The sequence below is a fragment of the Electrona antarctica genome (assembly GCF_951216825.1).
Source record: "Electrona antarctica genome assembly, chromosome: 7".
Classification (NCBI taxonomy): domain Eukaryota; kingdom Metazoa; phylum Chordata; class Actinopteri; order Myctophiformes; family Myctophidae; genus Electrona; species Electrona antarctica.
The window spans coordinates 2387463-2414553 of record NC_136812.1 but is presented as its reverse complement, the minus strand read 5'-3'; the positions used below and the strand labels follow the sequence as shown (position 1 = coordinate 2414553).

Sequence of the window (27091 nt, the reverse complement as noted above, 5' to 3'; positions counted from 1 at the left end):
CTTCATAAAACTCTATGTCCATGTGTTGACCCCCTGCGTCTCCCTTCCTCTGGTAAGACTCTGCTAACACACCCAGTAGCCAGAATGTATTGTCTCCAACCTCGACATCCCAGCTGTGAGTCCCTGAGCTAAAGCCCTCAGAACCCACGACAAAGTCATAGTGGTCAAACCTCTCTGTGTTGTCAGGGAGCTTCCGTCTCTCTCCACGTCTCACACTGGTCAGATCATCAGACAGGGTGTATACTGGATGGGCCGTGTTGGGGTCCAGGATGACGGGAGTGTAGGTGACGATGTCCTTCATCTTGTTCCAGACTCTGTAGGTCAGGTTGCCCAGGTGTTTGGCCACGTCTATCAGTGGTCCCGAGGCCGGCTGTGGGTCCGGCAGCGTCAGCTGGACTCTCTCCATGGTGGTCTTGTAGTTCTGCAGGAATGAGACGTGTTCTGCTTTCAGCTGCTCCTCTGTGGCTCTGATGTTGTTTGAAACGGTTGATATGTCTCTGTTCAGACCCTCCATCTTCTCCTTCATCCTCTGGCTCTTCTGCTGCTCTTCCTCCCTCAGTGCAGCGATCCTGTTCTTCTCTTCCTCTTCTAGGAACTGATGCATCTTCTTAAACTGCTCCTTCATCTGCGTCTCTGTGTGCCGGGCCTGGACCTTGAGGTGTTCTGCTGTTTGGTCACAGTTTGTTTTCACTTTATTGAAGACCTCTAGCTTCTCCCGTAAAGGCTTCAGTGATTTCTGGACTTTCTCCTTGTTATCCACTGCGGCTTCATCGATGGGACTGAAACGGTGGTTGGCGTGTTTTTTAGAATCTCGACACACAACGCACACTGCCTCGTGACATTCCAGACAGAACAGTTTGAGTTTCTCAGCATGCAGACCACAGAGACCCTCGACCTCAGACCCTGGTGACGCTCTCTGCTGTCTCTCCTGTACGAAGGTCTCACACAGGTTCTTCAGAGCCAGGTTTATGGGTCTATCTATTGACTGTCTCTTCCTACAAACGGGACACTCCTTTATTTCCTTCTCTCGCCACCATTCCTGCAGGCAGTCTTTGCAGAAGTTGTGGCTACACGACAGGATGACGGGATCTTTAAAGATGTCGTGACACACGGGACAGGAAAAATCCTCTTCCGAGAAAGACACCTTGGAAGCCATTTTGTCTTTTGAGTGAAGCTACGAACCCTCAAGCCAGGAAATCACCCAGTCCCTACACTATATATACAATGTTACCTGAAGTCTAATTTCACTGTGAATCGTGGTTGTATTATAAAGTCCAGTCAGCTGTTGGTTGTTCCAGTGTTCTGTATTCAGCAGGTTGTGGTTTGGGACAGTATTCCCTCCTGTAGCTGTGGATGGAAAGACCGTCTTTCCGCTCGCACTGGAAGTGTGTGTTTGATCTGAAGTTGAATCTTGAGTCCGACAAGAGGCGGAACCGTGGAAACACGCACGCACGCACGCTTGGGAATTCTCAAGGCGTGTTTGTTTGTAGAGTTGGTAAACCTGTAAATCGTGTATATAGGAGGACAATGTCTGTCGCTTGTAAAACAACAGTAAAAGAACAGATCTAATAAAGCTCGATCTGTGAGCTTGTAGATCTTTTTCTGACGAGTGACAGCCTACTAATATGATGGCTTTATGGGCACATAAACCAGGCTTTAAGAGTAAAGTGTCCTATAAAAGCGAGTTAAAACTAATTAAGTGTCTTGGGGTGTCGTGAAGAGCATTGTTGCTGAATGACGACAAGAAACTGGTCTGTACCTGGTTACCATGACAACGGTGGGTTGTTGTGGGAGAATGGGAGGAGCTACCATATATCCAGCCACTCTAAAGTTACACACACCCACACACACGCAAGCGCACACAACACACACACACACACACACACGCGCACACGCACACGCACACGCACACGCACACGCACACGCACACGCACACACAATGTGTACAATTGGAATTTGCTCTTTCAAAGTGCTTTACAATGTGCACCTTAAATTATTAACCCTTGTTGTACAAGCTGTACAACAGAGACAGCAGAGATATAAAAGTCACCTGCTTTATTTTATTTCTATTTTACATTTTGGACGCATGGGGGAAAGGCTGTGGTAAATGATCATTCATGCCATGTGTCAGTTATGTTTGCACAACAGGGTCAAAGGCCTAATCTAATGTATATGGGGCCTTGAAAGATCTACAAGCTCACAACGTGTCAGTGTTTTGAGCTTCTAGATCTGCTATTTTGCACCACACAGCTGAGTAGAAATCAGGAATTTCAATGCCAAATACATTTTAGTCGACAATCAACTGTAGATTTAGTCGCTTAAAATCTTATGATATTTAGGCGACTAAAACTAGACTAAAGCTAATACTTTTCAGGTGACTAAAATATTACCCAAAAAAAGAAAATAATCAACACTATACTCAAGTGGTTAGTTTTCATTCTTCATTCATTGGATACTGTAGTTCTGTCCCTGGTTCAGTGAAGTCCACGCAGCACATTGGATACTGTAGTTCTGTCCCTGGTTCAGTGTAGTCCAGGCAGCACATTGGATACTGTAGTTCTGTCCCTGGTTCAGTGTAGTCCAGGCAGCACATTGGATACTGTAGTTCTGTCCCTGGTTCAGTGTAGTCCAGGCAGCACATTGGATACTGTAGTTCTGTCCCTGGTTCAGTGTAGTCCAGGCAGCACATTGGATACTGTAGTTCTTTCCCTGGTTCAGTGTAGTCCAGGCAGCACATTGGATACTGTAGTTCTGTCCCTGGTTCAGTGTAGTCCAGGCAGCACATTGGATACTGTAGTTCTGTCCCTGGTTCAGTGTAGTCCAGGCAGCACATTGGATACTGTAGTTCTGTCCCTGGTTCAGTGTAGTCCAGGCAGCACATTGGATACTGTAGTTCTGTCCCTGGTTCAGTGTAGTCCAGGCAGCACATTGGATACTGTAGTTCTGTCCCTGGTTCAGTGTAGTCCAGGCAGCACATTGGATACTGTAGTTCTGTCCCTGGTTCAGTGTAGTCCAGGCTGCACATTGGATACTGTAGTTCTGTCCCTGTTCAGTGTAGTCCAGGCAGCACATTGGATACTGTAGTTCTGTCCCTGGTTCAGTGTAGTCCAGGCAGCACATTGGATACTGTAGTTCTGTCCCTGGTTCAGTGTAGTCCAGGCAGCACATTGGATACTGTAGTTCTGTCCCTGGTTCAGTGTAGTCCAGGCAGCACATTGGATACTGTAGTTCTGTCCCTGGTTCAGTGTAGTCCAGGCAGCACATTGGATACTGTAGTTCTGTCCCTGGTTCAGTGTAGTCCAGGCAGCACATTGGATACTGTAGTTCTGTCCCTGGTTCAGTGTAGTCCAGGCAGCACATTGGATACTGTAGTTCTGTCCCTGGTTCAGTGTAGTCCAGGCAGCACATTGGATACTGTAGTTCTGTCCCTGGTTCAGTGTAGTCCAGGCAGCACATTGGATACTGTAGTTCTGTCCCTGGTTCAGTGTAGTCCAGGCAGCACATTGGATACTGTAGTTCTGTCCCTGGTTCAGTGTAGTCCAGGCTGCACATTGGATACTGTAGTTCTGTCCCTGGTTCAGTGTAGTCCAGGCAGCACATTGGATACTGTAGTTCTGTCCCTGGTTCAGTGTAGTCCAGGCAGCACATTGGATACTGTAGTCTGTCCCTGGTTCAGTGTAGTCCAGGCAGCACATTGGATACTGTAGTTCTGTCCCTGGTTCAGTGTAGTCCAGGCAGCACATTGGATACTGTAGTTGTCACGGTTCGAGTCAAGACAGTGAAGGCGGACCCAAGTGCAAGATGAGAGGCAGAGGCAGCTCAGTTCAAATGAAGGTTTTATTTTCACCAAACCAGAGGAGTAGGCATTCATCAGTGTCCAGGTACAGGCAAAGGTCAAAACACGGGTAGGCAGTCAGAAGTGAACACAGAACAAGGAGTACAAAGGGAAACACTAAACTGGGAAAACTAGGGGATCTGAAATACAGGGCAAACGAGGAGTCAAGGAACAAGGTACTAACAAATACTCACAGTGACAATAAATAACGAACCAACGGAGAACTGAAAACACAAGGGTATAGAAATAGACAAGGACTAACTAGACACAGGTAAACACAACAGACAAATCAACACAGGGATTGGCTGGGAGACTAACAGGACACAGGAGGAGAACACTACACTAATCACAGGGTTAGACAAGGCAGGTAAACATGGGCAACACAGGAAACCAAGAGACACTAGATACTACAAAATAAAAGGTAAAAGTACACAAAAGTAAAACCCAAAACAAGGAACATAGGGAAACACATGAGGGTGACAGAACAGGTCACGGATCATGACAGTAGTTCTGTCCCTGGTTCAGTGTAGTCCAGGCAGCACATTGGATACTGTAGTTCTGTCCCTGGTTCAGTGTAGTCCAGGCAGCACATTGGATACTGTAGTTCTGTCCCTGGTTCAGTGTAGTCCAGGCAGCACATTGGATACTGTAGTTCTGTCCCTGGTTCAGTGTAGTCCAGGCAGCACATTGGATACTGTAGTTCTGTCCCTGGTTCAGTGTAGTCCACGCAGCACATTGGATACTGTAGTCCAGGCAGCACATTGTAGTTTTAGTCATAAAACTACAATCATCTTGCGCCACCCTTATCCCTTATCCCTAAACTTATTTGCCATTTTTTACTTTTTTTTGAAAATAAATTTAAAATAGTTCAACTAGCTCAACTGTAAAACGCTCTGGATGAAGAGCGTCTGCTAAATTGTAAATTGCTGTAATGTAGAATTGCTTCGTTACAAGCAAAGCAAAAGTCCTGATTTACTTCAGTAAACGTACAGAAGTATTGGCATCAAGATGTACTCAGGGCCAAATTAGCCATTGGGCCAATGGGGCCGTGGCCCAGGGGCCCTTGGCTCCCAGGGGCCCTTCAGGGAAAATGTAATGCTCTGTAATGGGTTTGAGGCCCTGAAAAAAGCCATTGGCCATTGATCTTGTTACATTTAGGTAAAAAAAATGATAAAAACTGGAAAATCTTGCGCGCACGGGCACTAGGGGGCCCCCAAAAAACGTACCAGCCCAGGGGTTAATCCGTCCCTGGATGTACTTGAAGTACCAAAAGTAGAAAGTACTCGTTATGCAGACTGTTCCATTTCACAAGTTTTCAAATGTCTAAACAATCTTTTAGTTACTTTCCACCTTTGTCTCCTATACTCTCTTCCCTTCCACACATCATGTCCTCAGGCTGACTGAAAGGTGAATGAAAGGTAGGTTACTTTCCACCTTTGTCTCCTATTAGAGAACAGCGGATGAGCTTTTTTGTCACCCGAATCCGCATGTGCATAATTATAATCCGCCCGTTATCCGACCGCAATTTATTAATTAATCCAATTTATTAATCCGCACCACCCGCAATCCGCTGCGCAGGGAAGCGCCCAGCGTATACAGTATAGCCAATCTACAAGCTCACAACGCGACGCTGCGACGCGTTGTGAGCTTGTAGATCGGCTATTTATACTACTTGTACAAACAATGTCACTCACCACTCTCTCGACAGTTCACCAATGTTACGTAGTGGTTGTATATATCCATTTCCATGGTAACACGCCGTCCACGTTTTCGTGACGTATTTTCATACAGCATATCCAGCGGTCATCGGCGGCAGGGTAAAGAACTTAATCACTCCCAGTCCCACACCGAACGTATATTCCTCCCTTCTGTTTTACTTAGTTTTAAGTTTCTCTCAGACTCACTAGCTGCCTGTTAGCAACTTTAGCGTAGCTGCCTGTAGGAGACCACTGTGTTGTTGTTGTTGTGCAACAGGACCCAACTTCATAGGCGGCTAATTTGTGCCAGATCATGGAAAATGATTCAATTAAAATACTACTACTAACGCACGCACGCCGAGATTGTGTGCGTTTTAAAAGCTATAATAAGCATATTTATATACTTTATTATGCCATTACTTTATTTCCCGCATTATTTCACCCGCGGTTTATCCTATATTAATTTATAATAAATTGAATTGACCCTAATCCACCCTAAACTGCGGTTCACCCGCGGCAACCGCGGCTAAATCCGCCACCCGCTGGTCTCTATCTCCTATACTCTCTTCCCTTCCACACATCATGTCCTCAGGCTGACTGAAAGGTGAATGAAAGGTAGCTCGAGGTTAAGCAGTGCTTCAAGTTCTCACTTTACAACTTCAAAATAATGGAGCTGCATTTCTCCAAAGAGCTTTACAATGCAATGCAGCTAGGCGACATTACATTCACCAACAACACATCCACACACTGACAGCAGCCCCAGGCACCCCCCCTCTGACAGGAGGGGGAAAATAATAATCATTTTAATCAGAACAGATTTCTGTTACTTTATAGTTCATTTCCAAAGTGATCAAATTATTTTGTGCAATTAAATGGTCAGCTAGATGATGATAAAAAGGTGAGTATGTGAATAGGTAGGCCTACCATTTCAGGATATTGTTTACTAATGAATTACATTGCTTCGGTACTTTGGTGTTTAAACTTTTAGCATTCCTACTTTCTCTAGTGTTAACTCTAAACAACTATCCTCTCTCTCTCTCTCTCTCTCTCTCTCTCTCCCTCCCCCCTCTCTCTCTCTCTCTCTCCCTCCCCCCTCTCTCTCTCTCGCTCTCTCTCTCTCTCCCCTCCCCCCCTCTCTCTCTCTGCTCTCTCTCTCCCTCCCCCCACCTCTCTCTCTCTCTCTCTCTCTCTCTCTCTCTCTCTCTCTCTCTCTCTCTCTCTCTCTCTCTCTCTCTCTCTCTCTCTCTCTCTCCCTCCCCCCCCTCTCTGTCTGTCTGGAGCTTCTTATATTGACCCCCGCCCCCATTCCCCTCTCTCTCACTCTCTCTCTCTCTCTCTCTCTCTCTCTCTCTCTCTCTCTCTCTCTCTCTCTCTCTCTCTCTCTCTCTCTCTCTCTCTCTCTCTCTCTCTCTCTCTCTCTCCCTCCCCCCCTCTCTCTCTCTCTCTCTCTCTCTCTCTCTCTCTCTCTCCCCCTCCCCCCCCTCTCTCTCTCTCTCTCTCCCTCCCCCCTCTCTCTCTCGCTCTCTCTCTCTCCCCCCCCCCCCTCTCTCTCTCTCTCTCTCTCTCTCCCTCCCCCCCCCCCTCTCTCTCTCTCTCTCTCTCTCTCTCTCTCTCTCCCTCCCCCCCTCTCTCTCTCTCTCTCTCCCTCCCCCCTCTCTCTCTCTCCCTCCCCCCCCTCTCTCTCTCTCTCCCTCCCCCCCTCTCTCTCGCTCTCTCTCCCTCCCCCCTCTCTCTCTCTCTCGCTCTCTCTCTCTCTCTCTCTCTCGCTCTCCCTCCCCCCCATCTCTCTCTCTCTCTCTCTCTCTCTCTCTCTCTCCCTCCCCCCTCTCTCTCTCTCTCTCTCTCCCTCCCCCCTCTCTCTCTCTCTCCCTCCCCCCCTCTCTCTCTCTCTCTCTCGCTCTCCCTCCCCCCTCTCTCTCTCTCTCTCTCTCCCTCCCCCCTCTCTCTCTCGCTCTCTCTCTCTCTCTCTTTCTCTCTCCCCCTCCCCCCCCTCTCTCTCTCTCGCTCTCTCTCTCTCTCTCTCTCTCCCTCCCCCCCCCCTCTCTCTCTCTCTCTCTCTCTCTCTCCCTCCCCCCCTCTCTCTCTCTCTCTCTCCCTCCCCCCTCTCTCTCTCTCGCTCTCCCTCCCCCCCCTCTCTCTCTCTCTCTCCCTCCCCCTCTCTCTCTCTCTCTCTCTCGCTCTCTCTCTCTCTCTCCCCCTGAAGAACTAAATTGCACTAAATGGCGGCGAGTTGGTAAACTGGTGAGTTCTCCGTATCCCGACCAGAGCGACATACCGTAAGAAAAACATTGCACGTCTGCACGGAATGCTGACATGCTTATTACAGCTATTACAAACGTTCCTCAACACCGTGAAGCAAAACATTTAAATAGTATATTATGTAGACATAGCATTCTATAGTGTATACTTATAGTTTCATTGTACAGATATTCTACTGTTAGACGGATGATACCTTCTCAGTTTACGTATGATCTTTGATTACTATTTATTTCTATGCATTTGATGTATTACCATGTGTTGTTCTTAATTGCTTACTGTAAGTCGCTCTGCATCCAGAGCTTCTGCTAAATGCCTAAATTGTAAAATAATAGAACAATAATCTAAAAAGTAAAAAATACAATTCAGAGCAAGCAGAGTAAACATGAGCAAGCTATTCAACAACCACACAGGGTAAAGTAAATTGTTGCGCCCCGAAAATAGCTGATCTACAAGCTCTCAATGCGTCGCAGCGCGACACGCTGAGAGCTAGTAGATCTGCTATTTTCGCTATTTTTGTCCATAAGTGCCCTTGTAAAGTTGCCCGAACGGCCAAGGCTCCAAGAATCGGCAGTCCAAGAATGTAGATCTTTTTTGGTATTTTATTTACCTCAAAACACAGAGTGAACGACCCATGCTGGATTTGACTGTGCAGGCAAAAACAATATTTATCGACAATACACTTTCAAATAACAGAAAGTAAGAAATGAACTAAACTAAGGAAAAACAACAAACCAAGAACTTAAGAAACTGAAACAGGCTATGCCTTCCTGGAAGGCCCTGGCAGCTCTCCCTTGGAGTTGTCTACTTTGTTAGTCTCAAGCAACACTGATCATTTTCCACTCAGGCTTCTTCCCAAACATTTCCACAAGCCTCCCTTATATATTATACCAGGTGAGACCCACCCACAATGATTAGTAATTGGACCAATCTACTCAAACAAGGTAAATCATGACCCATGAGTTAGACCAACTATACAATTACACATTTCCTTCATAGAGTCTGAATGTTTTCCAAGGCATCAAATAGAACACAAAACAATTAAGATAGCATTAGGCAACACATAAGTATATGATGCTACACATAGCCACACCTCCAAGGAGCTTGATGACAGTCAATTCATGAAAGCAGCTGTGCAGTGTGCATTTGTAATGTTCCGTTTTACATTGTGGAGTCTTGTGTATAGGGCACGGGTTGCCCCGTGACAGCCCTCTTACGGGATCTCCTCTACGGGATCTCCTCTACGGGATCTCCTTTACGGGATCTCCTTTACGGGATCTCCTTTACGGGATCTCCTCTTACGGGATCTCAGCCCCTGCCTCTCTAACACTCTCTGCACGTCCCTGGTACAATGTCTGTGTGATTCTGCGTACCGTACCGCACCGTACCGCACCGCACCGCACCGTACCGCACCGCACCGTACCGCACCGTACCGTACCGAACCGTACCGAACCGTACCGCACCGTACCGTACCGCACCGCACCGTACCGCACCGCACCGTACCGCACCGCACCGTACCGCACCGTACCGTACCGCACCGTACCGTACCGAACCGTACCGAACCGTACCGCACCGTACCGAACCGCACCGAACCGTACCGCACCGCACCGAACCGCACCGCACCGCACCGCACCGTACCGTACCGCACCGCACCGCACCGCACCGTACCGCACCGTACCGTACCGCACCGCACCGCACCGTACCGCACCGCACCATGACCAGATGCCAGGCAAAACATGGAGCATTAAATCAACTCAGTACCCTGGTAGCCTATTTCACCTCCACAAAGTCATGGAGGCAATTTACACGTAACTTTACAGGGATGGCAGAGATACCTTTTCTTGCTTCTGTGTGCGTGCGTGCGTGCCATCATATTCAGATACAGCAGCCAGATGGAAGGCATATCAATCATCAACCATGAGAGGATCTGAGGATGAATGTGTTACTATTATTACTAATCAGGACACTAAATCCCCCCCCCCCATAATCAAATATTTGAGTTAAAAACGTTCGCTGTGAAAAGAATATTTGCGTCACATTTTTCAAAAATAGAAGATCTACAAGCTCGTAGCGCGGCACTCGGTGCCGCGCTACGAGCTTGTAGATCTGCTATTTTTCAATAGCTAAAGCACAACATAATGCTTACAGGCAGGGCTCACATCTGTCTGATAGGAGTCATAATGACAGACAGGGCTCACATCTGTCTGATAGGAGTCATAATGACTCACATCTGTCTGATAGGAGTCATAATGACTCACATCTGTCTGATAGGAGTCATCATGACTCACATCTGTCTGATAGGAGTCATAATGACTCACATCTGTCTGATAGGAGTCATAAAGACTCACATCTGTCTGATAGGAGTCATAATGACTCACATCTGTCTGATAGGAGTCATAAAGACTCACATCTGTCTGATAGGAGTCATAAAGACTCACATCTGTCTGGCAGCTCAGAGACCTCACACCTTATCCTGCATCACTATGTAACCTTTTTATTTATGTTTTACTGAATAAAGTGTAATTGTGTCCAATCTGTATAGTAGAGTATATATATTTAGACCTGAGGACGATTCTATAAAATGAATGTCTTCTAAATCCTGACAGTTTTGTGAAAAACCCTGTTTCTATGTCAGTGGTGCTGAACCATTTTCATGTAATTGCCCAACGACCCCCATCTGAGAATATGTTGTTCCAGGGACCCTGAAAACTTATAGCGCCCATTCTTCCAGGCTATGGAGCCATGCGATCCGTTCTCATATCAATAAACTTCGTCTTTTGGACAATACTTTGTCCTGGGCGTCCGGCGTTACTAATAGAAAGGACAAAGAACTTTGTTGGGGTGTTTAACTGTGAAAGAATATATATTCAAAGATTTGCACAACATTTTCACGATTTTTCAAAAATACGAGCTTGTAGATCTGCTATTTTTCAATACCTGAAGTTTAACATAATGCTTAAAACACCAAAAGGGGTTCCCGTCCTGAATGGGTTAAAACTGTAACATGTGCAACTGGGATGTTTGCGTTTCGTCTCCCTGCTCTTCCATTCAGACATTTAGATCATTATGTCAAAGGTCATGTCAAAGGTCATGTCAAAGGTCATGTGACGTCTCACTATAGACACCGTATATCTGACCTGAAGGTCAAGATTCAATTTATCCCCTGAGCGAGCAGGCAGGCTCTATTAGCTCAATGGTAGAAAATGGCAGCACTTGAGCAGGACACCAGGGTTCAAATCCAGGGTAGAAGAGCGGCTTTAAGTGGAAGAAAACCTCAGGCAGAAATAGACTTATAATAAAACATGTGTAATATTTAACGTACTGGCCTGTGATCAACATCATATAAAACGTCATAACTTTTAATTACTTAAACGAGGGACCAATATATGTGATCATGTAACTGAACACCAGCCTTGTGTTGTATAGATGTTTATTTGATTTTAAAATAACATACAGTAGATAGATTTAGATCTTTCAGATCTATAATTTCAACAGAAATCAAAGGTAAATATGCATCAATACACAGTTTACACACTAAATAAAACAATTACATAAGGACATTGGTGATCCTATTCTATATTTTATGATAAATATGTACAACAGTAAAAGTATCATAAATGTCTTTCTAGTTTTAATTTATAGTAAAAATCACACTTGTGTGAAGTGAGGGGCACAGCGACGACAGTATTTATATCAGACAGATGTCTTACAGTACATCATCAGTTACTGCCTTAAACAAACATTAAAAGTCCATAGATTTGGCCGGTCCAATGCGTGGAAAGCCACGCATTGGACGGGCTAGCGCCCCTCTGTAGCCATCAATGATTAATATTACCTTTAATAGTGTTATCATCATCATCATTATAATTATCAACAACATCATCATCATCATGTTTATCATCATCATCATGTTTATCATCATCATCATCATGTTTATCATCATCATCATGTTTATCATCATCATCATCACCATCACCTGTAACTACGTTATTCCACAGTTACACTGATCTTTCCCGGTAACATCCTAAGAGGCATGTTGGACTGAGCAGTATAAATGGATGGAAACAGTGTCTCAGTGAAAGTGTGTGTGAAGGTGTGTATGTGTGTGTTGGTATCAGGATCAGAGAACGACAGCGTTCCTCTGTTCCAGTCCAGCTGGACTCTGATCCTCTGAGCTTTCTGCTTCAGTGTGAGACCAGTGCCTGTGGCCACTGTGTGCCCTGGTGCCCTGGAGCCTGCTGTGTATTTACCTTCATAAAACTGTATGACCATGTATTGACCCCGTGCATCTCCCTTCCTCTGGTGAGACTCTGCTAACACACCCAGTTGCCAGAGTGTATTGTCTCCAACCTCGACATCCCAGCTGTGAGTCCCTGAGCTAAAGCCCTCAGAACCCACGACATAGGCATAGTGGTCAAACCTCTCTGTGTTGTCAGGGAGCAGCTGTCTCTCTCCACGTCTCACACTGGTCAGATCATCAGACAGGGTGTATACTGGATGGGCCGTGTTGGGGTCCAGGATGACGGGAGTGTAGGTGATGATGTCCTTCATCTTGTTCCAGACTGTGTAGGTCAGGTTGCCCAGGTGTTTGACCACGTCTATCAGTGGTCCCGAGGCCGGCTGTGGGTCCGGCAGCGTCAGCTGGACTCTCTCCATGGTGGTCTTGTAGTTCTGCAGGAATGAGACGTGTTCTGCTTTCAGCTGCTCCTCTGTGGCTCTGATGTTGTTTGAAACGGTTGATATGTCTCTGTTCAGACCCTCCATCTTCTCCTTCATCCTCTGGCTCTTCTGCTGCTCTTCCTCCCTCAGTGCAGCGATCCTGTTCTTCTCTTCCTCTTCTAGGAACTGATGCATCTTCTTAAACTGCTCCTTCATCTGCGTCTCTGTGTGCCGGGCCTGGACCTTAAGGTGTTCTGCTGTTTGGTCACAGTTTGTTTTCACTTTATTGAAGACCTCTAGCTTCTCCCGTAAAGGCTTCAGTGATTTCTGGACTTTCTCCTTGTGATCCACTGCGGCTTCATCGATGGGACTGAAACGGTGGTTGGCGTGTTTTTTAGAATCTCGACACACAACGCACACTGCCTCGTGACATTCCAGACAGAACAGTTTGAGTTTCTCAGCATGCAGACCACAGAGACCCTCGACCTCAGACCCTGGTGACGCTCTCTGCTGTCTCTCCTGTATGAAGGTCTCACACAGGTTCTTCAGAGCCAGGTTTATGGGTCGTTCTATTGACTGTCTCTTCCTACAAACGGGACACTCCTTTGTTTCCTTCTCTCGCCACCATTCCTGCAGGCAGTCTTTGCAGAAGTTGTGGCTACACGACAGGATGACGGGATCTTTAAAGATGTCGTGACACACGGGACAGGAAAAATCCTCTTCGGAGAAAGACACCTTGGAAGCCATTTTGTCTTTTGAGTGAAGCTACAAACACTCAAGCCAGGAAATCAGCCAGTCCCTACAATATATATACAATGTTCCCTGAAGTCTAATTTCACTGTGAATCGTGGTTGTAGTTAAAGTCCAGTCAGCTGTTGTTAAAGTCGATTCAGCAGCAGGTAGTTCCAGTGGTCTGGGTCAGTATTCCCTCCTGTAGCTGTGTCTGTCCGCTCGCACTGGAAGTGTGTGTTTGATCTGAAGGTGAATCTTATCGTCTGAGATGAGTCCGACAAGAGGCGGAACCACACACACACACACACACACACACACACACACACACACACACACACACACACACACACACACACACACACACACACACACACACACACACACACACAACTATATCAGAGTGGAATTTGCCCTTTAAAAAGTGCTTTACAATGTGCACCTTAAATCATTAACCCTTGTTGTACAAGCTGTACAACAGAGACAGCAGAGATATAAAAGTCACCTGCTTTATTTTATTTCTATTTTACATTTTGGATGCATGGGGGAAAGGCTGTGGTAAATTATGCTGATCATCAATGCCATGTGTCAGTTATGTTTGCACAACAGGGTCAAAGGCCTAATCTAATGTATATGGGGCCTTGAAAGATCTACAAGCTCACAACGTGTCAGTGTTTTGAGCTTGTAGATCTGCTATTTTGCACCACACAGCTGAGTAGAAATCAGGCATTTCAATGCCAAGTACATTTTAGTCGACTAAATCAACTCTAGATTTAGTTGCTTAAAATCTTATGATATTTAGGCGACTAAAACTACACTAAAGCTAAAACTTTTCAACTTTTTTTTCAGGCGAAAACAAAGACAATCTATGAAATGTTATTCAAAAGGCTTTGCCTAAAACTAAATCAAAATTTGATGTCAAAGTCGACACTATAAACAAAGTGGTTAGTTTTCATTCTAATTAATTTAGACATGATAACTGATTCTTCTCAATCATAACTGATTCTTCTCAATCATGACAGTTTTCTGAAAAAATAAATAAAAAAACTATGTTTCTGTCAGTGGTGCTCAACCTTTTTCATGTCAATGACCCCCAGAATTATCTGTATTTGGCCGCGGACCCCCATCTCAAAACATGTTGTTCCAGAGACCCCCCCCAGAAGCAAATATTTGTGTTAAAAATGTTCACTGTGAAAGAATATATATATTCAAAGATTTGTGTCACATTTTCATGATTTTTCTAAAATAGCAGATCTGCAAGCTCGTAGCGCGGGATATGAGCTTGTAGATCTGCTAGGTAAAGTTTTAAATAATGGGTAAAGTGGTTAAAAGCTGTAAAGCGAGACCCATGCGGCCTCAGATCTAAATGGGTTAACCCCATTTAGGCCTGACGTCGAAATTAAAAAAAAATCTTCAAAATCCTGAAAAAACTTATATTTCTGTATCAGTGGTGCTCAATATTTCATGTCAAGGACCCCAAAAATGATATGTAATATGCCTCCGCCCCCCCCATCTGAAAATATGTTGTTCCAGGAACCCTCTCAGTAGCAAAGAGTTGAGTTAAAATCTCTGTAATAATATATATTCAAAGATATGAGGCACATTTTCACGATACAAGCTCGTAGCGCGCCACTCGGCGCCGCGCCGCTCGTAGCACGCCACTCGGCGCCGCGCCGCTCGTAGCACGCCACTCGGCGCCGCGCCACTCGGCGCCGAGTGGCGCGCTACGAGCTCGTAGCGCGCCACTCGGCGCCGCGCTACGAGCTCGTAGCGCGCCACTCGGCGCCGCGCTACGAGCTTGTATTTTCTGCTATGCTTAGTTAAAACACCAAAAGGGTTTCCCGCCCAAAATGGGTTAAATCAAATATCTGCCAACAATGTGCCCTTACAGTATGGAGCTATGAAACCCCCTTCCAACCTCTCTATGACCAAATGATATGAAAACCCCTTCCAACCTCTCTATGACCAAATGATATGAAAACCCCTTCCAACCTCTCTATGACCAAATTATATGAAAACCCCTTCCAACCTCTCTATGACCAAATGATATGAAAACCCCTTCCAACCTTCCTATGACCAAATGATATGAAAACCCCTTCCAACCTCTCTATGACCAAATGATATGAAAACCCCTTCCAACCTCTCTATGACCAAATGATATGCAAAATTGCAATTGTTTTGAGATGTAACTCTTATCCTTTGTAAGTGAACCATTGTATGTTTTGTGTATTGTAGTTGTATGTTGTGGTGAAGGATGTGTTGTGTGTTTGTGTACTGGACTCCAGGAAGAATAGCCACGCTTTTGCAAGTGGGGCAGCGGTGGCCTAAAGGTTAGAGGAGCGCCCTTGTTGCCGAAAGGTTGCCGGTTCGATTCCCCGGACGGGCAGGAAAAATCTGGGTGGGGAAGTGATTTGTCATCACTCACCCAACAGTACCGCTGCAGTGCCCTTGAGCAAGGCACTGAACCCCCAACTGCTCCCCCTGGAGCTGCTTAGTGGCCAACAGTATAAGACTGTGGTTGTACTGGTCAGCTCCCAGGTTTTAATGTGTGTCTGTGTGTGTGTGTCTGTTTCTATGTGCAGGGCGTTGCTGAAAATGAGCACATGTGCTCAGCTACTTCCCTGGGAAAATAGAGAATTACAACAAAAAAAAAAAAAGTGCTAAAGACTAAACTGAACCATGGGGTTCATCTGGATTTACATAAATAACTACAGTATTCTGAACCATGGGGTTCATCTGGATTTACATAAAGAACTACAGTATTCAATGAATTATCCCATTCTGGGCGGGAAGCCCATTTAAAGCATTATATGTTATACTTTAGCTATTGAAAAACAGCAGACCTACAAGCTCGTAGCGCGGCACAGAGTGCCGCGCTACGAGCTTGTAGGTCTGCTATTTTTGAAAAATCGTGAAAATGTGCCTCATATCTTTGAATATATATTATTACAGAGATTTTAACTCAACTCTTTGCTACTGAGAGGGTTCCTGGAACAACATATTTTCAGATGGGGGGTCCTTGGGGGGTCCTTCACATGAAATATTGAGCACCACTGATACAGAAATATAAGGTTTTTCAGAAAACTGTCAGGATTTTGAAGAGGTTTTTTAATTTCGACGTCAGGCCTAAATGGGGTTAACGCCCGTGACCCTGACAGGAGCTCTTGGTTGAAAAGCATTTTGTCATAATTATTCCTGGTTCCTGCAGGGCGAGTCTGTGCCTCGTGCCACGTACCGCAATTAGCATAATTGTTTGCATTTTTTCGACGAGGGCAAAAGTCAAACAAAAGATTAAAGATGAAAGATAGTTTTCAAACAGACCCAGAGCTTTATTTACAAAGAATAGCTTTGTTTTACCCATCAGGACCCGAGGCGGATTCTACAAATTCCTTCTAACCCGTTTTTGGCTGGGGTGTGGGGCCCCCTCTGGGGACCGCCGGAAATGCTTTGGCCATGTCTCGCGCTCCCTGCTCCCCCTTCCCCACCCCCAATACAAACTGACTGCAAAAATAACCTTAGTTAATAATAGAGAAAATATATCATAAATGAATACTGAAAACAAATTTAGGAACGTTTATGCATGTACTATGTAAACTCTACATTTCCATTTCCCAGCCATTCAGTTGCAATTTTCTTTTTTGTTTTATAAATAATTTGGGGATCCCCCCCAAAATAATTTGGCAAAATAAATATACTCTCACGGATCAATTATCGAGATTTTCATTAAATAGAAGATTTGAATCCATGACTGTGGGTTATTTTGTCTTTTGATACATCCGTGGTTTCCACTAAGGTCACAGCCCTGCACCAGATATAATGTGTGAGATTGGGAGCTGTATGCTCCTGATGTGCAGGTTGGTGCCTTGCAGGGTATCCGCCGCCATCGGTGTATGAATGTGTGTGTGAATGTAATGCACAATCTATGTAAAGGTGTGTGAATGTGTGTGTGAATGGGTGAATGTAATGCACAATCTATGTAAAGGTGTATGAATGTGTGTGTGAATGGGTGAATGTAATGCACATCTATGTAAAGGTGTGTGAATGTGTGTGTGAATGGGTGAATGTAATGCACAATCTATGTAAAGGTGTGTGAATGTGTGTGTGAATGGGTGAATGTAATGATCAATCTATGTAAAGGTGTGTGAATGTGTGTGTGAATGGGTGAATGTAATGCACATCTATGTAAAAGCGCCTTGGATAAAGGCGCTATATAAATGCACCATTTACCATTTTACCATTTACAAACCTTCCAAAAAAAAATAATGTCTGCTATCTGTGGAGCACATTATTGTGAAGAAATGCAGAATAACTCCCATTTATTTCACCATCATAACACGTCAACACCGTCTACCAGCCATAACACATTAAGTTGTTTATAACACTCTGCTTTATTTGTATGTATTTTTTGCTGATGGTGCAACCTTATTGACAGCGTCTGTTGCCACTTAGTGGAGTCAGTGTGACGATAAGAATGTTCACGCCCCACCGGAGAGCAGTAAACCATTGGTTTCATAGTGTAATGAACACGCCCCACCGGAGAGCAGTAAACCATAGGTTTCATAGTGGAATGAACACGCCCCACCGGAGAGCAGTAAACCATTGGTTTCATAGTGTAATGAACACGCCCCACCGGAGAGCAGTAAACCATTGGTTTCATAGTGGAATGAACACGCCCCACCGGAGAGCAGTGAACCATTGGTTTCATAGTGTAATGAACACGCCCCACCGGAGAGCAGTAAACCATTGGTTTCATAGTGTAATGAACACGCCCCACCGGAGAGCAGTAAACCATTGGTTTCATAGTGTAATGAACACACCCCACCGGAGAGCAGTAAACCATTGGTTTCATAGTGGAATGAACACGCCCCACCGGAGAGCAGTAAACCATTGGTTTCATAGTGTAATGAACACGCCCCACCGGAGAGCAGTGAACCATTGGTTTCATAGTGTAATGAACACGCCCCACCGGAGAGCAGTAAACCATTGGTTTCATAGTGTAATGAACACGCCCCACCGGAGAGCAGTAAACCATTGGTTTCATAGTGTAATGAACACGCCCCACCGGAGAGCAGTAAACCATTGGTTTCATAGTGGAATGAACACGCCCCACCGGAGAGCAGTAAACCATAGGTTTCATAGTGTAATGAACACGCCCCACCGGAGAGCAGTGAACCATTGGTTTCATAGTGTAATGAACACGCCCCACCGGAGAGCAGTGAACCATTGGTTTCATAGTGTAATGAACACGCCCCACCGGAGAGCAGTAAACCATTGGTTTCATAGTGGAATGAACACGCCCCACCGGAGAGCAGTAAACCATTGGTTTCATAGTGTAATGAACACGCCCCACCGGAGAGCAGTAAACCATTGGTTTCATAGTGTAATGAACACGCCCCACCGGAGAGCAGTAAACCATTGGTTTCATAGTGTAATGAACACGCCCCACCGGAGAGCAGTAAACCATTGGTTTCATAGTGTAATGAACACGCCCCACCGGAGAGCAGTAAACCATTGGTTTCATAGTGTAATGAACACGCCCCACCGGAGAGCAGTAAACCATTGGTTTCATAGTGTAATGAACACGCCCCACCGGAGAGCAGTAAACCATTGGTTTCATAGTGTAATGAACACGCCCCACCGGAGAGCAGTAAACCATTGGTTTCATAGTGGAATGAACACGCCCCACCGGAGAGCAGTAAACCATTGGTTTCATAGTGTAATGAACACGCCCCACCGGAGAGCAGTAAACCATTGGTTTCATAGTGTAATGAACACGCCCCACCGGAGAGCAGTAAACCATTGGTTTCATAGTGTAATGAACACGCCCCACCGGAGAGCAGTAAACCATTGGTTTCATAGTGTAATGAACACGCCCCACCGGAGAGCAGTAAACCATAGGTTTCATAGTGGAATGAACACGCCCCACCGGAGAGCAGTAAACCATTGGTTTCATAGTGGAATGAACACGCCCCACCGGAGAGCAGTAAACCATTGGTTTCATAGTGTAATGAACACGCCCCACCGGAGAGCAGTAAACCATTGGTTTCATAGTGTAATGAACACGCCCCACCGGAGAGCAGTAAACCATTGGTTTCATAGTGTAATGAACACGCCCCACCGGAGAGCAGTAAACCATTGGTTTCATAGTGTAATGAACACGCCCCACCGGAGAGCAGTAAACCATAGGTTTCATAGTGTAATGAACACGCCCCACCGGAGAGCAGTAAACCATTGGTTTCATAGTGTAATGAACACGCCCCACCGGAGAGCAGTAAACCATTGGTTTCATAGTGTAATGAACACGCCCCACCGGAGAGCAGTAAACCATTGGTTTCATAGTGTAATGAACACGCCCCACCGGAGAGCAGTAAACCATTGGTTTCATAGTGTAATGAACACGCCCCACCGGAGAGCAGTAAACCATTGGTTTCATAGTGTAATGAACACGCCCCACCGGAGAACAGTAAACCATTGGTTTCATAGTGTAATGAACACGCCCCACCGGAGAGCAGTAAACCATTGGTTTCATAGTGTAATGAACACGCCCCACCGGAGAGCAGTAAACCATTGGTTTCATAGTGTAATGAACACGCCCCACCGGAGAGCAGTAAACCATTGGTTTCATAGTGTAATGAACACGCCCCACCGGAGAGCAGTAAACCATTGGTTTCATAGTGTAATGAACACGCCCCACCGGAGAGCAGTAAACCATTGGTTTCATAGTGTAATGAACACGCCCCACCGGAGAGCAGTAAACCATTGGTTTCATAGTGTAATGAACACGCCCCACCAGAGAGCAGTAAACCATTGGTTTCATAGTGTAATGAACACGCCCCACCGGAGAGCAGTAAACCATTGGTTTCATAGTGGAATGAACACGCCCCACCGGAGAGCAGTAAACCATTGGTTTCATAGTGGAATGAACACGCCCCACCGGAGAGCAGAATGTAGGGAATAAATAAAGTGCCTGCAGGCTTTTATTTTCCAGATCGTGTTTTTTTAATGTGATGTCATTAAAATTTATTTCGACACGGCACACTGACCTTTTCGATTGGTCCACACATACATATAACCTTTTCCCTCCTGTTTAAATATTCTGTCACATTGTTATAATGATCATTAGACTCATGGGGTCACAGTTTTAATGAACGTAGGATTATGTGCAGGGCTGTAATTTACCTACAAATGGGAGGGACTTCATTTATTTGACTACATTCTTTTAACCCATTTTGGGCGGAAATCCCTGTTGGTGTTTTAAGCATTATGTTATGCTTTAGCTATATTGAAAAATAGCAGATCTACAAGCTCATAGCGCGCCACCGAGTGGCGCGCTACAAGCTTGTAGATCTGCTATTTTTGAAAAATCGTGAAAATGTGGCGCAAATCATACGTTTTTCTGAAAACTGTCACGATTTAGAAGACATTTGTAGAATCTGGAATCAGATCGAAATGGGTTAAGTAGTTCATTTGAAACTAACAATCCTCTCTCTCTCACACCTGTGCCTGCAGTGTGCCAGTGATCCTCACCCTCCTTTGGGCCGACGTTGGCAGGCAGCACACCGGGTGCCAAAGGTTGCCTCTACCCTGCATGCAGTAAGTAAGTGATCCTATTAAAGGTGTGTTCTGATAAGGCTCAGTAATCATTGAGAGACGGAATTACCCTAAAGATGAGTCATCAGCTCCATTCTGTATATCCTGTATGACATATACGCACGCACGCACGCACGCACGCACGCACGCACGCACGCACGCACGCACGCACGCTATAGACTTAGTAACCACAACATATCACTTAAACCCCCTTTAAGAAAATAACTGAATAAAACATCCCAACTTATCTGTGTTTGACCGACCCTACAAAGGTCAACTTGAGGTCATCAACATACTACCGGTATATGCTGGTGGGTGTGTATCCGTGCATGTGTGCGTAGCCTACGTACAAGCACACGTGTGTGTGTGTGCCACCTGAGAAGTGCAGCTGAGCAGTCTGAGAGCGAGTGCTGACAGACAGACAGACAGACAGACAGACAGACAGACAGACAGACAGACAGAACCTACAGGACAGGCTGAACCGGTGGTTGTCTGACTATAAAAGCTCTGGTTACGTCTGTCTGTCTGTCTGTCTGTCTGTCTGTCTGTCTGTCTGGGACAGTATTTTAGTGTCTGTATATTTTTGATTGATTGATTGTTTATTTATTTTCGTGTCCTGCACACAATGTGCCTAATTAACCCTCATGGGTTTATAAGACACCATTTCACAGTTGCATTTACAGCATGTTTACATTACATAATTCATTATATTACAACTCAGATTTATACAGATAATACTCTTCTTTCCCAAGCTTGACAAATAAAATCTGCCACAACAAAAGTCCCTTTGGCAAAACATATCTCCATTTTTACATAGTCATTTAACCCATTTAGGCCTGACGTCGACATTTTTTTAATACATTTTTTTCTGAAAATGTTGAAAATGTTTCTATATCAGTGGTTCTCAATATTTCATGTCAAGGACCCCACAAATGATATGTAATATGCCGCCGACCCCCATCTGACAATATGTTGTTCCAGGGGACCTCCCCAGAAGCAAAGATTTGAGTTGAAAACTGAAACTCTGAAAGAATATAGCCTATATTCAATGATTTCAGGCACATTTTCAAAAATGTTCAAAAATAGCAGATCTACAAGCTCATAGCGTGGCACTCGGTGCCGCGCTATGAGCTTGTAGATCTGCTATTTTTCAATAGCATAATGCTTTATACAACACCAAAAGGGGGTTATAGCCTACCCTGCATGGCGTGGTTGGTTCAGAGGGAAAGTCATTCCTGTTTGGCTTTGTTTGGCCCCCTGGTGGTCGTGGAATGACCTGCAGTCCAGACTAAAATTGGCCTTGAAAGTTCCTTTGAGAAGTTTCAAAAGAGTCATCTTAAAGGTACAGTCCAACACCTGCACATGTCCGGACGTGTACTAGCCTTGGCATAGGCCCTTATAATTATTGTTTCCTGTTTTAACCCATTTTGACCTGAGATCAGATTCTAAAAATGTCTGTTTGAAAATGACAGTTTTCTGAAAAAGCTATGTTTCTATGTCAGTCGTTCTTCGATTTTTCAAAAATAGCAGGCCTATACAAGCTCGTAGCGTGCCACTCGGTGGCACGCTATGAGCTTGTAGGTCTGCTATTTTTCAATAGCTAAAGCATAACATAATGCTAACACCAAACACCTTGCGCCCGGTCACAGTTAGTGTACCATTGTTGGAGAGTTGTTGTATACTTTGTATAGGTTTCTCGAGGTATGTCATGGATGTGTTATTTGGCTGTTGTGTAATTTGACATGTACGATGTAGCGTTGAAGTGCCATTATGTATTCTGCCTCTTGGCCAGTTCAAAATGAGACTCAGTCTCAATGTATGTTTTTTTACTGGTTAAATAAAGGTTAAATAGATGAAATAAAAATGATTTAGCTCCAGAAAGAACCTTCTCTAACAGAGAGGTGGGTTTCTGTCCCTGGGTTAGGGTTGTACAGGGTTCTGTCCCTGGGTTAAGGTTGTACAGATCTACAAGCAACTCAAATGATAATAATAATAATAATAATGACAATAATAGTACTTTTATGTAGGCCTACCCGGGTGTACATGCGATGTAATGATAAAGAAATCATTCAGGTGTGCCCATGCATGTCTCTGGGCACACCTGCACCCAAACACACCCATTATTAACTTTATTAGCTGCAGCTGCATGCGTTTGTTTTTAAACTTTGCTGTAGAGTTTAATCAGAACTGCAGGGAAACGAACTACGGAATCGGCCTATTAGTTTTTCATGGACCTTTAAGCAATGGAATTCCTTGGCTCTCCTTGTCGGGGAACACACCCCAGAACCGTGAGATCATGCTCTATACCTCAGTCACCTCACTGCCTACATGTTAGTTCTGACATGTCCTGACTGGGCCGTCAGTCAGTCAGTCAGTCAGTCACCTCACTGCCTCATGTTAGTTCATGTCCTGACTGGGCCGTCAGTCAGTCAGTCACCTCACTGCCTCATGTTAGTTCATGTCCTGACTGGGCCGTCAGTCAGTCAGTCACCTCACTGCCTAGATGTTAGTTCATGTCCTGACTGGGCCGTCAGTCAGTCAGTCACCTCACTGCCTAGATGTTTGTTCATGTCCTGACTGGGCCGTCAGTCAGTCAGTCACCTCACTGCCTCATGTTAGTTCATGTCCTGACTGGGCAGTCAGTCAGTCAGTCACCTCACTGCCTACATGTTTGTTCATGTCCTGACTGCATGGGCCTATACACAAGTTTATGATTTGATTTGATTGATTGATTGATTGATTGATTGATTGATTGATTGTAGCCTATTCACAGTGTGTAGAATGGGTACATTTCAAACGAAAGCACAAGTCAATACAAAAACATACTAATTATGAATGTATAAATGATGGATAAGGGGTCAGGACAACGATGCCTTTTCGTCGTCAAACTTTAATACGATTCTACACATCAATGCGTTTGGGCCTCGTACTGTACGCAGCAGGCCTGAGCAGTGGTCCGCTCTGCATGGTGTCACTTCTGGTTCAGTGGTCCGCTCTGCATGGTGTCACTTCTGGGTTCAGTCCAGCCCTTTGTGGACCCGTTCAGACCCGTTTCACCTGCGACATCACATACCACCCTAACCCTAACCCTACTGGGGGTACCGTGTCCCTGCGGCCCAATGAAAACCCTAACCCTACTGGGGGTACCGTGTCCCCGCGGCCCAATGAAAACCCTAACCCTACTGGGGGTACCGTGTCCCCGCGGCCCAATGAAAACCCTAACCCTACTGGGGGTACCGTGTCCCCGCGGCCCAATGAAAACCCTAACCCTACTGGGGGTACCGTGTCCCCGCGGCCCAATGAAAACCCTAACCCTACTGGGGGTACCGTGTCCCCGCGGCCCAATGAAAACCCTAACCCTAACCCTACTGGGGGTACCGTGTCCCCGCAGCCCAATGAAAACCCTAACCCTAACCCTACTGGGGGTACCGTGTCCCCGCGGCCCAATGAAAACCCTAACCCTAACCCTACTGGGGGTACCGTGTCCCCGCGGCCCAATGAAAACCCTAACCCTACTGGGGGTACCGTGTCCCCGTGGCCCAATGAAAACCCTAACCCTACTGGGGGTACCGTGTCCCCGCAGCCCAATGAAAACCCTAACCCTACTGGGGGTACCGTGTCCCCGTGACCCAATGAAAACCCTAACCCTACTGGGGGTACCGTGTCCCCGCAGCCCAATGAAAACCCTAACCCTAACCCTACTGGGGGTACCGTGTCCCCGTGACCCAATGAAAACCCTAACCCTACTGGGGGTACCGTGTCCCCTACTGGGGGTACCGTGTCCCCTACTGGGGGTACCGTGTCCCCGCAGCCCAATGAAAACCCTAACCCTAACCCTACTGGGGGTACCGTGTCCCCGCAGCCCAATGAAAACCCTAACCCTAACCCTACTGGGGGTACCGTGTCCCCGCGGCCTAATGAAAACCCTAACCCTACTGGGGGTACCGTGTCCGCGTGGCCCAATGAAAACCCTAACCCTAACCCTACTGGGGGTACCGTGTCCCCGCGGCCTAATGAAAACCCTAACCCTACTGGGGGTACCGTGTCCGCGTGGCCCAATGAAAACCCTAACCCTACTGGGGGTACCGTGTCCCCGCGGCCCAATGAAAACCCTAACCCTACTGGGGGTACCGTGTCCCCGCGGCCCAATGAAAACCCTAACCCTACTGGGGGTACCGTGTCCCCGCGGCCTAATGAAAACCCTAACCCTACTGGGGGTACCGTGTCCCCGCGGCCCAATGAAAACCCTAACCCTAACCCTACTGGGGGTACCGTGTCCCCGCGGCCTAATGAAAACCCTAACCCTACTGGGGGTACCGTGTCCCCGCGGCCTAATGAAAACCCTAACCCTACTGGGGGTACCGTGTCCCCGCGGCCTAATGAAAACCCTAACCCTACTGGAGGTACCGTGTCCCCGCGGCCCAATGAAAACCCTAACCCTAACCCTACTGGGGGTACCGTGTCCCCGCGGCCCAATGAAAACCCTAACCCTAACCCTACTGGGGGTACCGTGTCCCCGCGGCCCAATGAAAACCCTAACCCTACTGGGGGTACCGTGTCCCCGCGGCCTAATGAAAACCCTAACCCTACTGGAGGTACCGTGTCCCCGCGGCCCAATGAAAACCCTAACCCTAACCCTACTGGGGGTACCGTGTCCCCGCGGCCTAATGAAAACCCTAACCCTACTGGGGGTACCGTGTCCCTGCGGCCCAATGAAAACCCTAAGCCTACTGGGGGTACCGTGTCCCCGCGGCCCAATGAAAACCCTAACCCTACTGGGGGTACCGTGTCCCCGCGGCCCAATGAAAACCCTAACCCTACTGGGGGTACCGTGTCCCCGCGGCCCAATGAAAACCCTAACCCTAACCCTACTGGGGGTACCGTGTCCCAGCGGCCCAATGAAAACCCTAACCCTAACCCTACTGGGGGTACCGTGTCCCCGCGGCCCAATGAAAACCCTAACCCTACTGGGGGTACCGTGTCCCCGCGGCCCAATGAAAACCCTAACCCTACTGGGGGTACCGTGTCCCCGCGGCCCAATGAAAACCCTAACCCTAACCCTACTGGGGGTACCGTGTCCCTGCGGCCCAATGAAAACCCTAACCCTAACCCTACTGGGGGTACCGTGTCCCCGCGGCCCAATGAAAACCCTAACCCTACTGGGGGTACCGTGTCCCCGCGGCCCAATGAAAACCCTAACCCTACTGGGGGTACCGTGTCCCCGCGGCCCAATGAAAACCCTAACCCTAACCCTACTGGGGGTACCGTGTCCCCGCGGCCCAATGAAAACCCTAACCCTACTGGGGGTACCGTGTCCCCGCGGCCCAATGAAAACCCTAACCCTACTGGGGGTACCGTGTCCCCGCGGCCCAATGAAAACCCTAACCCTACTGGGGGTACCGTGTCCCCGCGGCCTAATGAAAACCCTAACCCTACTGGGGGTACCGTGTCCCCGCGGCCCAATGAAAACCCTAACCCTACTGGGGGTACCGTGTCCCCTACTGGGGGTACCGTGTCCCCTACTGGGGGTACCGTGTCCCCTACTGGGGGTACCGTGTCCCCTACTGGGGGTACCGTGTCCCCTACTGGGGGTACCGTGTCCCCGCGGCCCAATGAAAACCCTAACCCTACTGGGGGTACCGTGTCCCCTACTGGGGGTACCGTGTCCCCTACTGGGGGTACCGTGTCCCCTACTGGGGGTACCGTGTCCCCGCGGCCCAATGAAAACCCTAACCCTACTGGGGGTACCGTGTCCCCTACTGGGGGTACCGTGTCCCCTACTGGGGGTACCGTGTCCCCTACTGGGGGTACCGTGTCCCCGCGGCCCAATGAAAACCCTAACCCTACTGGGGGTACCGTGTCCCCACGGCCCAATGAAAACCCTAACCCTAACCCTACTGGGGGTACCGTGTCCCCGCGGCCCAATGAAAACCCTAACCCTAACCCTACTGGGGGTACCGTGTCCCCGCGGCCCAATGAAAACCCTAACCCTACTGGGGGTACCGTGTCCCCGCGGCCCAATGAAAACCCTAACCCTACTGGGGGTACCGTGTCCCCGCGGCCCAATGAAAACCCTAACCCTAACCCTACTGGGGGTACCGTGTCCCCGCGGCCCAATGAAAACCCTAACCCTACTGGGGGTACCGTGTCCCAGCGGCCCAATGAAAACCCTAACCCTAACCCTACTGGGGGTACCGTGTCCCCGCGGCCCAATGAAAACCCTAACCCTACTGGGGGTACCGTGTCCCCGCGGCCCAATGAAAACCCTAACCCTAACCCTACTGGGGGTACCGTGTCCCCGCGGCCCAATGAAAACCCTAACCCT

The 27091-nt window shown here is 47.1% G+C and overlaps 2 protein-coding genes across 2 annotated transcripts in view; both read right to left on the bottom strand.

Annotated features, from left to right (window-relative positions):
• Positions 1–1171, bottom strand: part of LOC306927332 (E3 ubiquitin-protein ligase TRIM35-like) — a gene marked incomplete at its 3' end in the record, with an annotated part of 1434 nt that extends 263 nt beyond the window's left edge. The window contains exon 1 of the mRNA XM_079507043.1: positions 1–1171. This exon is cut by the window's left edge and continues 263 nt beyond it. Coding sequence (XP_079363169.1) covers positions 1–1156 — 1156 coding nt within the window. The 5' untranslated portion in view covers positions 1157–1171.
• Positions 1172–11775: 10604 nt separating this feature from the next.
• LOC306927331 (E3 ubiquitin-protein ligase TRIM39-like) lies at positions 11776–13383 on the bottom strand (the record flags this gene model as incomplete). Its single annotated transcript, XM_079507042.1, has 1 exon — positions 11776–13383. Exon 1 carries the CDS (start codon positions 13192–13194, stop codon positions 11776–11778), a length of 1419 nt encoding a protein of 472 aa, XP_079363168.1. The 5' UTR covers positions 13195–13383.
• Positions 13384–27091: the final 13708 nt, after the last annotated feature.